Source organism: Protopterus annectens, chromosome 3.part0, assembly GCF_019279795.1.
Source record: "Protopterus annectens isolate FY-2018-M chromosome 3.part0, PAN1.0, whole genome shotgun sequence".
NCBI classification, from domain to species: domain Eukaryota; kingdom Metazoa; phylum Chordata; order Ceratodontiformes; family Protopteridae; genus Protopterus; species Protopterus annectens.
In genome coordinates, this window is record NC_056731.1 from 778,211,172 (window position 1) to 778,227,932 (window position 16,761).

At 40.5% G+C, this 16,761-nt stretch overlaps 1 protein-coding gene across 4 annotated transcripts in view; it reads right to left on the reverse strand.

Moving 5' to 3' along the window:
* Nucleotides 1-16,761, reverse strand: part of PLEKHG4B (pleckstrin homology and RhoGEF domain containing G4B) — a 960,241-nt gene that overhangs the window by 532,336 nt on the left and 411,144 nt on the right. For all 4 annotated transcript variants that reach the window (XM_044065125.1, XM_044065124.1, XM_044065120.1 and 1 more), the window contains exon 2: nt 12,250-12,447. In XM_044065125.1, coding sequence (XP_043921060.1) covers nt 12,250-12,447 — 198 coding nt within the window. The remainder of the gene's footprint in view (nt 1-12,249; nt 12,448-16,761) is intronic.

The following is a 16,761-nucleotide window of genomic DNA, read 5'->3' on the forward strand; positions in this document are numbered from 1 at the left end:
TTGTCTGCTTTGAAATAGCCTTTCCTTCTGATCCTGCAGCATATGACACTAGTAATTGTTCAATATTTCTTAGAGCTTTAGTCTTGCTCAAGTAGAATCTTAGCTGTCTGTGTACGTCCAAGGAATACAGAATTCTCTCCCCCTTGTTCTGCGGATTTGGATAAAAAGTTGGCAGATGAATTGTTTGGTTAAGAGCCACACTGGAAACCACCTTAGGCATAAAAGTAGGATTTGTCCTCAGAGACACCCTGTCTGGGTAAAATATGATAAAACGCTCTACAGCCATGAGGGCCTGTAGCTCTGAAACTCTCCTTGCTGAAGTAATTGCTAGTAGCAGAGCTGTTTTCCATGATAAGAACTTTAGATCAGCAGTAGCAGCTGGTTCAAATGGAGGCAGGGTGAGCTTTTCCAACACATAATTGAGGTCCCATGCAGGTAATGGTGATCTTCTAGGAGGCCTTAAACTTTTGGCTCCTCTAAGATACTGCTTTAGTAAAGGATGAGAAAAGATTGGTGGCTCTGTATTGTAATGAGCCGAAATGGCAGAGGCATGGATTTTGATTGATGAGAAAGATAGGCCTTTGTCAAGCATCTTAGTAAAGTATTGTAATATCTGAGGAATATTTGGTTCTGCTGTATCAGTTCCTTGTGTTTGATTTCAAACACAGAATCTCTTCAATTTGTCAGCATAAGATTTTCTAGTACTAGGCCTTCTGGCTTCCAAAATGGCATCCATCACAGCTTTACTGAGAGGTGTTGTTTGTATGACTACATGATTAGCCATGCTGCCAGGTTCAGAGTCTGTAGTTGATTGTGCAGGATCTGATTGTTTTACTGGGGCAGTAGTTGTGGTCTTTGAGGCAAAGTCCAAGCTGGGTATTGAGACAAGTTCCTTAGGATTGGGTACCAGTATTGGCGGGGCCAGTCTGGGGCAATTAATATCATCTTTGGCTTCTCTTGTCTGACTTTTAGGAGGACCTTGGGTAGAAGAGGCAGAGGAGGAAAGGCGTAAACTGATAGGTTTTTCCAACTGAAGAATATGACGTCCACTTTCCATGCTTGTCTGTGATAAGTCCTTGTGCAGAATCTTTTCAATTGATAATTTTGAGGAGAGGCAAATAGATCTATGTTTGGTCTCCCCCATTTCTCTATCATCATGCTGAAGACTTGTGGATTTAGTTTCCACTCATGAGGATCCATAAGGTTTCTGATTAAATCGTCTGCCAGAGTGTTTTGTTTTCCTGGCAGGAATTGAGCTTGAAGATGTATCTGGTAGGTCAAAGCTGTGTCCCACAGTGCGATGGCTAATCTGCAAAGGGGTTATGAGTGTGTGCCCCCTTGCTTGTTTATATACCACATGACTGTGGTGTTGTCCGTCTTTATCAGTAGTTGTCCTAAGTCCTTGAAGGCTGCTAGGGCATTTTGAACAGCTAGCATCTCTTTCTGGTTGATGTGTAGATGCATTTGTTTTCGTGTCTATAAGCCCTGAATGCATCTTCCTGCCATGTTGCCCCCCCCCCCCCCCCCAGGCATAATCTGATGCGTCTGTTGTTAAGGTTTGGCTGGCAGGGGGTAGAGTGAAGGGCCATCCCATGTTTTGGTGACATGCCTTTGCCCACCATAGAAACTCCTGTTGCAGGCAGGGAATGAGAGAAATCATTGTTTCCAGACTGTGTGAATGTTGACTCCATAAACTTTTTAGGTACCATTGAAGTTTCCTCATATGCAGTCTTGCATATGGAATCAGTAGGATGCAGGATGCCATGTAGCCCAGAGCCTGCAGAATTTGTCTTGCAGAAGACTGGGTTTTTGTTTCCATCAGTTTGAAGTAAGTAGTCAGTTGCCTTTGCTTGTCTGGCATGAGGTAAGCCAACTGGGTAGTTGTATCCAAGCTTGCACCCAGGAATGTTATCTTTTGAGAGGGTATCAGTTGTGATTTCTTTTCGTTTATTGTGTACCCTAGACATGTGAGAAACCTTTTCACAAATGCCAGATGTCGAAAAAGAGTGTCCTTGTTCTCTGCTTGAATGAGATAGTCATCCAAGTAAATCAAATCAGTTTGTCTGCAAAATGCAATTACTGGTGCCAGGCACTTTGTAAAGACCCTGGGCACAGTAGATAAGCCAAAGGGCAATGCAGAGAATTGGTAATGCAGTAAGCCAGCCTTGAATCTGAGGTATCTTCTGCACGATTGTCTTATTGGCACATGCAGGTATGCCTCTTTTAGGTCTAAAGTCACCATCCAAGCATTCTTGCCCAGCATGGGCAGAAGCTGCTGCAAAGTCAGCATTTTGAATTTTGGAATTTCCAGGTATGTGTTGAAAATCGATAGATCCAGTATTGGCCGCCAGGCCTTGTCCTTTCTGGGTACCAAGAACAGTCTTGAGTAAAAACCTTGTCCTTTTTCCTGTTCTGGTACTGTCTGAATGGCCCCCATATCCATGAGGGACGTAACCTGTTTCTGTGCCTCTGCAGATTGATTTTTTGGCAGATCTGGCCAACCATTTGCCATTGGCAGAGTGTGGAAATGGAATCTGTATCCCTGTGATATGATGTTTAGTACCCATTTGTCCTGGGTTATTAACTGCCAATTTTGAGCAAAAAGTGCTAATTTTCCCCCTATGGGTGCTGCCAAAACATAAGTGCTTGGTGTAGGCAGAGGGAAGTCATTGGGATTGCTTTCTTTAGGTTTGCGCTTTATCTCCTCCAGATTTGGAGGTGGAAGCACCCCATTGCTTTGACATGCATGAATCTTGCGCCTGGTATCTGGAACCCTTAGGGTGTCTGGATTTGCCTCTTTGAGCTCTGTCTGACACAGGAAAGGACCAATTTTTCATAGGCCAGTGTCTACTGAATCTTGGTGGCTGCACTTGTAAGAAGTCTTTAACAGTTTGCATAGACTTAACTTTGTCTTCCATTTTCTTTAAAACCTCTTCTGCCTTAATACCAAACAGATAATAATGCTGTAAAGGTGCATCTAGCAATTTAGCTTTAACATGATCAGGCAAATTTTGTTCCTTTAATCAGGCATGCCTCCTAATCACGCATCCAGTAACTGCGGCCCTGCAGGAGGCCTCTAAGGAATCAAAACCGCATTGCAAAGTATGCTTTCCAACATGTTCAGCTGCATGCAATAATTCCTGCAATTCTTTATTTTCTGCACATTCTGAAATCAACATAATTTTGTGTTTCAGCAATCCTATAACATGTTGTTGGTACTTAAGCATATGAAATTGACAGTTTAAGGCCCTGATTGCCAAGGTTGCAGATATATAAACCTTTTTCCCCATCTGTCTAGTGCCCTTGAATCTCTGTCAGGGGGGGTAGGATTTTTAGCTGTTGAGGTCTTAACTCCCTTTGGACCCTGTGAAATAGTTTTAGGATCAGCAGCAGGGTTTCTAAATAAAAATTTATGTGAGTCAGGGACCCTGTAATATCTGTCAGGCTTACTGGGAGCCGGAGGTAAGGAGTCAGGGGTCAAGCTTGACTCCGAAAACACATCATCCACAATGTCTAAAACAGGGGGAATGGTTAAAGGCTTGTGCTGAGGGAGAAGAAGGAAATCCCTGAGCCTCTTTTTTGATTCTGAGAAGTCTTGACTCTCCCAGTGGAAATGCTCCCTCAAAGTATGCAAGGGGGAGATGCAGATGGAATAGACTCCTCAGCATCAGAATCCTCATAGGGAGGTATAGATAATTCCTGATCAGAAGAGGAATCAGAAGATATAGAAACCTGATCTGAAGATTCATAATCAGTGTCTTGCCTAGGCCTCTTATCTGGAAGGGGATGGATACCCCTGATGAAGGTAATAAGGTCTTCAGCCATTTTGATCATCTGTTTTTTTAGGCATAGAGGCCTGTGCAAGTGGCTCATGCGTTGTTTTTTTAGTTTTAGAAGTTGCTTTTGTCTTTGGTTTTGCAGCTGTCGTCGGTTTGATATACAAATGTTGAGGTCTGAATACACCCTCAGAAGCCGGTGCCTGCTCAGTGGCTCTGGACCCATCTGAGGGAGATACATCCGTCGGTCCAATACCTTGAGTATCTTGCGGCATGCCATACTCCACATGGGTGTCAGTAGAGGCCTGTGACTCGAAGGTAGCGGGTATCAGGGGCCGCAAAAGTGCCTCACTGAGTACCGGTGAACCGGCGACTGGCTTAGGAGAAGCTTCGTCATCGGTTTTGGATCTCGACTGCCTTTCTCTGTCCTTTTCTTTGCATTTTTTATGTACTCTGGTAGTCGGATTGCTATCTGATGACATTTCTGGGTAGTTAAATCTGTTTCCAAAATACTTTGATGCAAAAATATGCCGATGCTTAATAGTGTGATGGTTAAATCTAGCACAAAACCGACAACCAGGCACATTGTGATCAGGGCCAAGGCAAGGAATACAGTATAAATGGAAATCCTTATGAGGTATTTGCTTCCCGCAAGTAATACAATTATTAACTTTTTCTGACATCGGTAAAAAGCAAGAAAAAAGTTTCCCCAATGGGGTACTTAGCTTTAGTGAAGACTTCAGTTCTGAAACTCAAAATCGAATATTTCAGTAAATCGTCCGACCGGCACTTGTGAAATGCTTCTGCTTCAGGTACCATGTGGCAAGAAAGACTAAAGAAAATATCATCAGCTGCATGTTTTATACCCCTGATGACCTGATGTCATGGAAGAGAAGAGAGCAACCGATGCAGGACCTAAGACTTTGGAATTCAGGCCGACTGAGGGCAACATGCCAGCAGATTACCCAAATGTAATGACTGCAACAGTGAAACATGAAGAACATCTTCTGTGTTCTCTCCAGCTGCTGCATGTGCTTGGCAAGGTACATGCCGAAGGGGGCACTGTACTTGATAATGGGTCTGATAAGGGAGGAGTACAGGGATGTTATGACCTCCTTGTTCCTTGATGAAATACTCTTACTTATGAGGTGGGCCATAGTGAAAGCCTTCCGTATAATGGAGGCAATGTGGTGGTCAAAAGTCAGGTAGCTATCGACCTGGGTGCTCAAGTCCCTTATGACTGATTGCATGCTTAGTATGCTGTTGTTAATGTGATAATTAGTGGGGATACCATTTTCCCCAAAGGGGATAATGATACATTTCTTGGCATTCAGTTTGAGGCCATGCTTCTGGCACCAGTCATTAGTTTGGGTAGGGCCTCTTGGAAGATGTTCACTTCACTAGGGGACTTTAAGACAGTGCCCAGCTTGCAGTCATCTGCACACTTTTTCAGCCACAGACCACTGGTTTTGGGTTGCACCTCAGAAAAGTATATCCCAAAAAGTAGAGGCACTGAAACCGATCCTTGGGGTACACCACTCATTACGGGTGTACTATTAGAGGTGGCATCCCCTATTTTGACTGAGTGGGTTCTATCAGTGAGCCAGTTAGCTACCTGTCAGGTAACATATGGGTTGATGCCTAGCTGGGAGAGTTTATCTATTATGTCTGAGTGGGCAATAGTGTTGAAGGCTTTGGCTAATACATGGTAGGCTGTGTGTATTGTCTTCCCCTCGTCTATGGCTTTGGTGACTGTTTTGAAGAAGTCGACCAAGTTTAATAGGCATGATCTCCCTTTGACAAAACCAAACTGTGTGGGGTCAAGTGTTTGGAGGTTGCCGATGTCCTTGTTTATAAGATCCATGATAATGCATTCCATGGCCTTGCAGATCAGGCTAGTTAGGCTGATGGGCCTAGAATTGCCTGGGCCAGTGGACGCTCCACCTTTGTGTAGAGGGATGACAGTGGCTTTCCTTCATTTGGCTAGGATGAAGCTGGTGCTCAGGCTTTGGTTGAATAGGGTGTCTAATGGAGATGAGAGCTCTTGCCTGAGTTCATGTAGGATGCAGTCAGGGAAGTTGTTGGGTCCTATGAGGCTGTATTTTTTGCCTTTAAGATGCCATTAATGACCTGCTCCCTGGTGATGAGGGGAGGGAGCCATGTGCTGGGGATGTCCTGGTTTACTGATGGGGACAGGGGACGGGGGGGGAGTGAAGATTTCATTGACCCTGTCTGCTAACAGGTTGGCTAAATCTATGGCATTTGTGTATGTAGTGTTCTTGACTAATAGTTCAGAGCAGATTTTGGTGTTATCTTTGAAACTGTGGACATATGTGAAGAAGGCCTTGTGATTATCCTTAGTGGATGTGGCCAATTTGGACTCAAAGTTAGCCTTAGAGGATGTCACCAGTGACCTTATTTGCTTGTTCAGACAAAGGAGATATTACTTCCAACTTGACACCTGCTCCTTCTTGGTCCTGGGCATCATTTTGTTCCTTTTATTATAGAGTTTGTTAACTGCTGCTGTCCACCAGACAGGTTTGCTCTTCCTTGAGGAAGATGACTTGGTTCTGTCAGGTATTACTGAGTCCATGCAGATATGTAGGTGCTCATATAGTTTTTTGGTGTAGGCTTGGACATTAGTCCTATTTCCATCTCAAGGGACGGTGGCTGTGAAGTTGCTTATACTTTCTCTCAGGAGGTTGCAGTCAGCTTTGGAAAAGTTTTTTTGCTTGACCCTGGTGGTGGTGGTGGTGGTGGGGGGGTGCTGACTTTGAAAGTGATTGCTTTATGGTCGGATCTTACCAAGGAAGATGACACTGTAGGAGTGCTACAGTGGCTACTCATGTATTCCTATGCAAAAATCTTAAAATGGGATGGTCAGTATGATGAAAGAGCCAGAAAGACAATTTCATAAAGAGATGGTTGTAAAATTTCATACAAACCCATCATGAAGCTGAACTGCTCAAAAATGTCACACCACAGGACACATGGCAAACTCATCTTGTGTTTACATGTGTCAGTGTATTGATCACAATGTACAGAGAAAATATAGTCTGTAATGAGGAAACGTTAAGTTATGGCTGTCCTTTAAGTGTCTTTCTCAGGTATACAGTATGCAAGTGGGGGACAAGAAAATTAGATAGGGGAATGAAGAGTGAAGATTGCAGCCTTAACCCTCTTAACTATACAACCAGAATAAGGTGGACAGATTGCAGGAATTCTTTTCAATAGTGACAGAATGAAACTAAAATAAGAGTTCAGAGAAGCAGTAAACAAAAATTCTGCAAATATAAAAAATTGTAGCTATTTTAAGACTTTCAGATATCTTTTTGAGAGCCTCATTTTTCTGTAATCTGGACACTGTCTTTTTTTGTACAAGTCCACAACCCCTGTTCCCAGCTTCTTACCCAACACTTCTCATTCCTTTGCTTCATCAACCTCTTTGTTCCTCTCATGGGACAGAAGCAAGGCGCCTATATTGTAAGCTCCTAGCTTTAGGGTTATATGCATTGGGCAGCCTGCACTCTGCAGGCCATTTCTCAGTAGCTGCAGAACCCAGTGGTCCTGCTAGGTGTCCCCAGGCAGTGTGCCAGAACCATCTTACTCCTCCCCCAAGGTAACAGCCATTCACTCCCATACTCCTCGGGCCTGTCCCCTCAAGCAACCATGCCGATAACTAAACATGGGTCATCTGGGTCATAATCACAAATTCTTTCCTCAGTGTCATAGAAGCAAATGGTTCTTCTGTTTTTTAAAACGTATACACAGTATTCTTTAGTAACCTATTTACTAGGGCTTGTGCATATGTTTGTCCACTGGGGTGATTTTATTTTATTTTATTATTTCTTGTGATGTTTATTATGCTTTGGGTAAATACCTTCCCTTCAGCCTTGGTCTGGAGAAGATGTAATTATTTATTTTTCTGTATACTAAAAAAGAAAACTATAATTAGGATTACCTTTGGTTTTATAAACTGCTTTCATGGAAAATGAGGTACTTACTGAAGGCATGTAAATATAGAGGTTCTAGTTTAGCTGGAAGAGTAGAAACTGTTCTGCTTATTGCAAGTAAGAAAAGTGCACATTTTGTTTGTAGTATAAACATAAATTAATGGCAGTTAATTATTAAGGGCAAAGGCTATTTGATTTCATCTAGTGTACAGGCTTTGTCTATAACACCTGACTACAGTTACGAAAGCAAACAGCTGTATTATGATGCAGTGACGACAGGTTAAGTTGGCATCCAATTTAAAATAAGGAAATAATAATTATGGTCTTATTTTAAGTTGGCTGTTACTTTGCCAGTTGCCACTGAATTTACAGAAGATGAATTCTGGGAAAAAGTCATTAAAATAGCAAAATGACGTGAAACTGGAGTCAGCTGTCAACAGTGATATGTGCTGCAGGTATTCCACGTGGCTGGGTTGGGAGTGGTCCTCTGAGGGGTTTGTGCTACTTAAAATTCTTCCTTCTTGGAAGGTTTGTATACAAATGCACATTTGTCTCACACTTTATTGGGGATCTTGTCAAAACATGTCAGTCGGTAACATATTTTAAAAATGAGTTTGCTGTCTTATACTTTTTGTACAACAGAAAGCCTATTATTGTGGCACTGAAAGCCAAGAGGGAATGTATTTTGTACCAGGTGTAACTGCTTGATTCAGTGTTATTTTGTTGCCAGATAAAGAGCAATTATACTCTTGGTACAAGGGGTGAACAGTGCTCCAAACATGCTAACCATTTCCCAACATGTTGATATCAAGAACTGTACTTTATTATCCTGTGTTCATTCTGCTAAAATCATATCTTATTGTGCAAAATTTTACTTACTGTGGACTGCCTCTGTTTCTGCCTGCAAGTTGGTTATACAGGAACTTTTCATCTCCAGCCTCCCAACTGCCATGTTGAGCAACTCTGATAATAAATGAATTTGTTTGCGTCTTTCAGATTTTCCCGGTTAGGGGTCGCCACAGCGGAACTCCGGTCCGCTAATGATTGGTAGCTGATTTTTACGTGCCGAGTTACCAGCCCTGATGCACAACCATCAATGAAGGTACGCCCATTCATGCATGTCTCCACACAGAAGATGCTCTAGCTGAGAATCGAACCGGACAACGTCTTACTGTGAGGCGACAACGCTACTGCAGCACCACCACCGCAAAATAACTTAAATGCACACCATACTACTGTCCACTGACTTCATTTTTGCTAACCTCCTCGTGAGGCCTTGTATGTGTTATGTTCTTAAAACTCGATTCAGTATTTTTAAGTGAGATATGGCTAAATTTCTAAATTAACCTGTCTGTGTATATGTTTGGCTGTTATCCTGAATATGCAGCTATTGTTTTATTTGTTTCATTCTGCAAGTCTCTATTCTATTTACCATTTTTGTACATACAGTTTAGAACAGCAGACAGGAAGATTTCAAGCACCATATTATCAAAAAAGAATGCTTTATATGTACCCACTTAGTTAGTTAGAAAGTGATGATTATTTCTAGCTACAGGAAGCCTAAAGACTCCCAGGTAAGCACACAGTGTTGAAGCCTCCTCATATACCATATAGGGCTACATATTCTAAAAGATAAATAAAAGGTTTCTACTTCTCCTTTAGACATTACAACACCTCCAGACACAAGAGTGCTAACCACTACAGGGTATTCAAAGGCACACACAGACCGTTATACCTCTCAACTGTAGAGATTTTGCAGAATGCCCAGACTTTTGTCTCATATTTTTGGTCTGTTTAACTTGTGGTTTTCTTGCAAATATTTGTCAAATCATTGAGGGTGAAAGTCACAAACTGATGACCAGACATTTGAGTTTCAGACTTCATCCCCTTCAGAAAATCAATGCTAACACAAACTCTGTTATTCTATCAACTTTCTAAGTTTGTAAGAGCAAAATTAAAAAAATGTCCCTATTTTTGAGCCTTTGTCCCCCTATTATTTATGGCTTTGCCCAGATTTCTTGCTCTAAGAGGTTGAGAGGTATGCACACAGTGGCAAAGACATACCCTCCTAAGAACACTGTAAATTTGGAAGATTCAGTGGGCTGAGTCTGAAAACTCATTAATAAGGATTCTGTAAAACAAAAATGAGCAAAACTTATATATTATACCATGATCCCCCCAAAACGTGCACGCTGATTGGCCAGCGTGCCCGTTGTAAATCGAGTTATACTAATGGAAAAAGGTCCGGTCGCCCGGACTTTTTCCATTAGTATAACTCGTTTTAAAACACTGTCTCGCTATGTTAAATGGGTTTAACATGGCGAGACAGCTTTAAAATAAGCAACGGAGATCTCCGTTGCTTATTTTAAAGCTGTCTCGCTATGTTAAACCCATTTAACATAGCGAGGCAATGTTAAAACAACGGAGAAAGCAAGATCTCCGTTGCTTTTTAGTGTTTCTCTATGTTAAATGAGTTTAACATAGCGAAACAGTTTTAAAATAAGCAACGGAGATGTCCGTTGCTTATTTTAAAACTGTCTCGCTATGTTAAACTCATTTAACATAGTGAAACACTAAAAAAGCAACGGAGATCTTGCTTTCTCCGTTGCTTGCCCACAACTCTGATGTACTGCGCAGGCGCGCAGTACATCAGAACTGCCGGATGCCAGACATCTGCAGAAGGGCAGTAAACAGGCATTATACTATGCCATTATTTAAGAAAAGTAATAGTTTCTTTTCTTAAATAATGTCATGGTATAATAGCAATAACCCACTTCTGGGTGTGGGTAATGCTAAATTTACCCACGGTTGGCTTTGTTTGGTCCCTCGGGCTTCGCCCTCGGGACCAAACCACGCCAACCGTGGGTAAATTTAGCATTACCCACACCCAGGCGTGGGTTATTGCTATAGTAGTCAACTTTCTAAAAATTCCCAGCTTTCTTGGACAACTGAGTAGATTCATTAAACAGCCTGTTTTTCTGTTCCTGAATTGCTTTTGGAGCAGTCTATTCCAGTCACCTCCTGTGTGTGAGACATGCAATAATAAACACCCTCAACCCCCAGTTTAAAATATTCTGCTTAAATATTCTAAGCCTGCTGACCAACACACTTCATAATATCATGGCTCAAATTAACAAGCCAACCTGCAGCTGAGTCTCTTTTGTACTAAAATTTCTTATAACCACGCCCAATGAAATCAATGAGCAGTGACACTGCAAACAGCAGGGGGGAAACTGTAGAACCAGGACAAAGGCAAAAGTCAGAGATAGCCATAAAATGTTTTAACACCTCCCCAAAGAGATCTGCAAAGCATTCATTAGAAAAATCAAAACAGTATTCCACATGCTGCTGGTAATACCTCACAGTAGTTCCACAACATAACATATGTTATCTGACAAAAAATTGTGATAAATGCCTCCCACTATCTGTAATACATGATCACGTTTGGAGTATAAATGAAAACGCTTCAGTCAAAACAAAATGTTCACTCTGTGGGAAAAAAGAAAAATCACATGCAGTTTAAAAAAAAAAAACTTTTCCTTCCTTGGTCCTCCCACTGTCATACAATAATGACAGGAAACCTCATTTTAACATTCATACAAGTTTAACAGAGTTGACAGCAGTAATGTTGACAACAAAATGAGTACAACAAGCAATGTTTTATGTTTACATTACGCAAATTCTTTTATGCAAGTATACAACAGCTCATATGAAAACTGCAGAAAAGAAGGCAATAAAAATTGGAGGGGAAATGTGTTGCTTTTCTAAGAGTAATACACTGCATGGATAACACTACAGCAGTACTCCAATATCCTCCAACCTATACACGTTTGTTAAATAAAACATTAAGTAAACTATTTTAGGAAAAAAACATGTTCATCCACTAAAAATACATAATGCCAAACATCATAAAAAAAAGACAACAATCACAAATGGATGTGTGTGTGTGTGTGTGTGTGTGTGTGTGTGTGTGTGTGTGTGTGTGTGTGTGTGTGTGTGCGCATGCGTGTGTGTGTGTGTGTATGTGTACATTTGCATGTATGTGTGTGCGCACATGTGTGTGTATGTACAAGTGTGTGTTTGGACTGTGCAGTATTTACCCACATGTGCTTTCATTAGACCACACAGGCTGTTTGCTCTCATGGTATAATTCAATCACTCATGGATAAATACTACATAATGCACATTATGCTATGCTATGCTATACTATTGATTATTGCTTAATTATAAACACTCTGAACAAGAGGGCTGCATTTATATTAAATGAATAAAGATTCAAAAATTCAAATGCTAACAGCTGAAGAAATTATCACATTCCTGTTCTAAGTTAGGTAAAATACTCATGTTTCAAAATGAATAAGGTGTAATGAAGACATTATTTTTATGTTATGCTTAGTTACTCTGTGTTTATAAACATTTCTCGAGTGGCCACATTTTTTTTATTTGACTGAGCACTGCCTGTTAACTCAGAATTCATCCTTATGTTGCAGACTAAAAAAGATTAGAAGGCTCCTACTCACACAAGTTTCTTGTTGAACGTACTGTAGCAGCTTCTTAGCTGGGACTAGGAAATCAATCAGACAGCGCAGACCATCACCACGATACACTTTTTCAACCACACTGAAGAGTTGCCATAGTACAGTGGCTGCAGTGGTATCAAACGGAGGATAGAGAGCTGAAAGCGTGCTCTGGATACAGTTGTCAAGGGATTCCGAATCCTGAAAGAAAACATGTCAGATCAGAACAAAAGCAAAACACCTCCCCTTGTCAATGTCTGGGTACATGTGACATCAGTACATTCACATTTTAAACATGCGTTTAAGCTATTGCACTGCCAAGCTGTATTTATTTACTACACTTGGGGATCAGGTGAATCCCACTGGACCTAGGGCCCTTTTCAGCAGACCTGGGAAAAAAGCTCCATATTCAGATTAGATTACAATGGCACAGCATTAATACTTCCATCTGGTACACCTACGGGATCACAGTTTGCATGCATTCAGCAGACAGTCTGTGAATGCCTAAAAATTACCTTATAGATTACCTTATAGATTCATACTAGGCTAACTGCCCTTGCGAGCCATTTTAAGCCTAGACAATTATCCCCTGTGAGATTCAAACCCTGTACCTTGTGTCTGTAAGGCAAACACCTTAACCATTAGGCCATCCTCCCAACCTAAAGTCCTTTCTTTGGTACTATGAAAGGCAAGCAGGCAGTTATGGGTGCACTTCTGTCCATAACACTGCTAATAATACAGACACATACATATTTGAGAATGGTACAGAGTTTCAAAGCAATAGATATCTGTTATCCTGTTATATCATACTCAGTACTTAAGCTCCATTTGTGGCCTAATATGAGTTACGGTGTTCAGGTTCTTAGAACAGAACACTTCTTGTAAGTTGACGTTGAGTTAAATGGGACAAGCAGTGAGATAGTGAATCATGCAAACAGTTGGGGGATGGGAATTAATTCTGGGAGCTGGACATGTAAATTGGGGGGGGGGGGTTCCTCTGCTAACTGTGGGCTTCACCACAGATACTGACAAGAGAAAGGTTAGTTAGTGTGAAGAGATTGTGATGTTAATGGGTGTACAATATTTGATTACTTTATTTACTGACAAAAGTGAAGTGAATTTGCTAACAGTAAACACAAAGCAAATGTAAATCAGACAGTACAATAAGCAAGGTTTTTGTTGTTATTGCAACTACAAATATAGTGTGTTGTGTTACACAGTGTTGCATGAATATATCAAAGCAGCACAGCTTAAAGACACAATGCCCAACAGTGTGTAACAGCAATCAACAGTGTTGTAGAGCACATGTGCATCACAAACACACACACACACACACACTTATCCTAGCAATGTGCAATATACAGTAAAAAGACATAACAGAAAAGATAAAAACATTTATCAGACTCATAGTATAGATTATTTCACACCACTTCATGTGCAATATAAAAAATATCATCACTCTGTGCAAGTTGTAAGCCATTTCATAACATTCTAATCAAGTGTAACCAGTCATCACAAAACAATCCCTTCACATCAGCAAGATAAAAAAACTTAGCCCTTAGTACACAGAAAACATACATTCAAACCCTACAAAAGCAGGTACAGCAGAAGAAATTAACCCCTTATAACTGAAAAATATGTATCTTTCCACTGAATTAACTTTTCTGCTGACTTGTTTAGTGGGTAGTCTCACTGCAAACACAAGCGGCATCCCTTGCTCAGATGAGAACCAAAGTACTGTTATCTCTGCAGGAAGTACACTAGCAGCAGTTTTGAAATCGTCAACAAAAGCAACTTTAAGTTACAGTTTCTTTTTTTTCATGCAAAGAATCTGGCCCACTGATGACACAAATGACCCATTCATGATTCACTGTCATCACACTAGAACATGAAAAACTGGTCTCACTTTTTTGGGTACCACAGTATGCAAAATGGGTGGGTAGAACTGCCTTATGCATTATATTATAAAGCCTCAGGAGTTTTATAACACAAAACAATGGAAACTATAAGGTACACAGAAAATTGATTTATCCTCAGTCAGAATATTTAATAAAATAAAAAACTGACTGTTCTATAGCAGCAGATCATAGGAGAATTTCAGACAGCATCTCTGTGTGCTGAAAGTACTATGTTGTTACAGAAAATGTTCTAGCACTGTTTGCAAGGCCTGATCATGTCGATGACAGCGGTCACTATAATATGAATGGAGTGGCATAATGCCTCTGTGGTGGTTACGTCTTATGTCTCTCAGTGCATGAGTCTAAGGTTTAGTACCGTCTCCTCAACTTTGCATTTTCTTTGTGTGTGTGTGTGTGTGTGTGCGCGCGTTTTTTAAGGCATTTTGTTTTTCTTCCAAATAAAACATGCTGGTTCAATGGTCATTCTAAATTAACTAGACACATTACATTCCTTTCTTAGTTCTTCCTAACAACATAAGTAAGAAACTGCCACAATACTAACAGAGTGAGAGAGGCCGGCAGCAACAGACAGTGGTGCTTTTCACTCCAAAACAACTAAGAGAAGACATTTTTAGACAGGGGACTGGTAAGCAGGACAATTACCTAATGTTGTGGGAATTCTAGTATCATAGCTGGTTCATACACAAAGTCTTCAATTTTTCTTTTATTTAATCTCCATCAGTGGCTCATGGAACTGAGATAAGCCCAGAACAATAGCACTTAGGAAAGATACAGGTAACATTCCAGACAATGGTAGCATACATTTTCAATTTATTTATTTAGATTTTTGACTAGAAATACTGTATCTGTCTGGGAAGTTCCTATTTTCTGTAGGGTCCCCAGGTGAAATGCTCCAAACAAAAAGTCAATGCACTGAAAAGGCCTAAGATAAGCCTCTTGTTCTGGAAGCTCCTTCAATGCTTTGACAAAAGACCAGTAAGGAAATGAAAATGGGCAAAATGTGCAATGCACTTCCTAACATACAGAGAGTATAATATGGATATTAATTTTGTCTACATTCCCAAAGACAAACCTCCACTTTTAAACCTAAACAAACGTTGCCAACTGTGTACTTGAATACAATGTTTAGGCTGTCACCCTCTGCAGACAACTTTTGAATAAAGTCTTGGAAAATGTAACTGCTATGCAATTAAAAGCATATACAGAGTTCTGCGTCTTGCTTAGTGACAGCCAGTGTGAGTTTAAAAAACGTCGCAGCACCTTACAGCTTTGCTATCCTTTAGAGGCAGACCTACCGGTCTGTGGACAAAGGTAAACTCATTGGTGATGTTTTAGTTGACCTATAAAATGTCTTCAGTTCTGTGAACCATCTGATGTTTCTGGGTGACATATGAATAAATAATACATCACTTAACTGATCATCTTAATGTCTAACAAATAGGGTAGTTCCATTTCACTACCAAACAGCAATGTTTCAACTCTACATTAAGTCTGATGTTCCAGAAGAACATGTCCTTGGCTTCTTTTTGTTCAGTCTATCAATTCTCTCCCACGGTAACTTCAAAATGCAGATGACATGGCATCTCTGCAGATATCAGTTCTCCTTCAGAAATCACAACAAAAGTAACAACAGCCTGCATCAGCTGTGTCTTGGATTATAACAGTTAAGGTAAATAAATGAATCCAACTCCAGCAATGTGCTACGTCATGAAAAGAACAAAATAAGAAGTTAAAAACTGCAGCATTGGGTGAAGTAGTGGCAGAGTCTTTACTTAACATAATAACCTCTGAGGTTGCACAGTTTCAGGAGAAGTTGTACACTTGAAAAGAAATGGTACATCTCTGGAGACAGATGCACTTAACAACTTCCATTACAACAATGTGGACTTAAAGTGAATTCACTTTGAGTAAAGCAATGCTGACTGGCATACCCCTCAACCTGTAAGTGCATGAAATCTGGACAAAAATTAAAAATAACTGGGAGGACAGAGGACAAAATCAAAAATAATGAGGGGACAAAGTCTCCAAATCAGGGACAGATTTTAAATATTACTCACAGAAACTTAGAAAGTTGCTAGAATAACAGGTTTAGCATTTGTATGCATTTTCTGTATGAAATGAAGTCTGAACTTCAAATGTATGCAATTATTTTGTGACTTCAATCCTCAATGATTTGCCAGAAAATATAGACCACAAATATGACGCAAAAATCTGGACATTTGAGAGGTATGCTGATTGGGGCTCACATGCATCTCAGCATGTTCAAAAAGCTATGATATACCACCAATCCAGAGATAAAAGTGTCTTGATTCAATATAAACTTCCAAATATTACACATGCAGCTTGATCAAACACTAGCCTTTGCAAACCATATTCATAAAGCTCTTTTCCTATGTTAGTTTGAAACATCCAAAAATGAGCTAGGCTTCATTGATTTTTCTCTACTGAAAACTATGACAGCAAAATGCCTAAGAACACACATAAAAGAACTTTTTTTTCAGGGAGGCAAGCTCCTGTTCCCTCTCTATGTGTGGGAAGGGTTCATGACCCCCATACATCTAACTCATAATCAACAAACCAAATGCACACATCACTA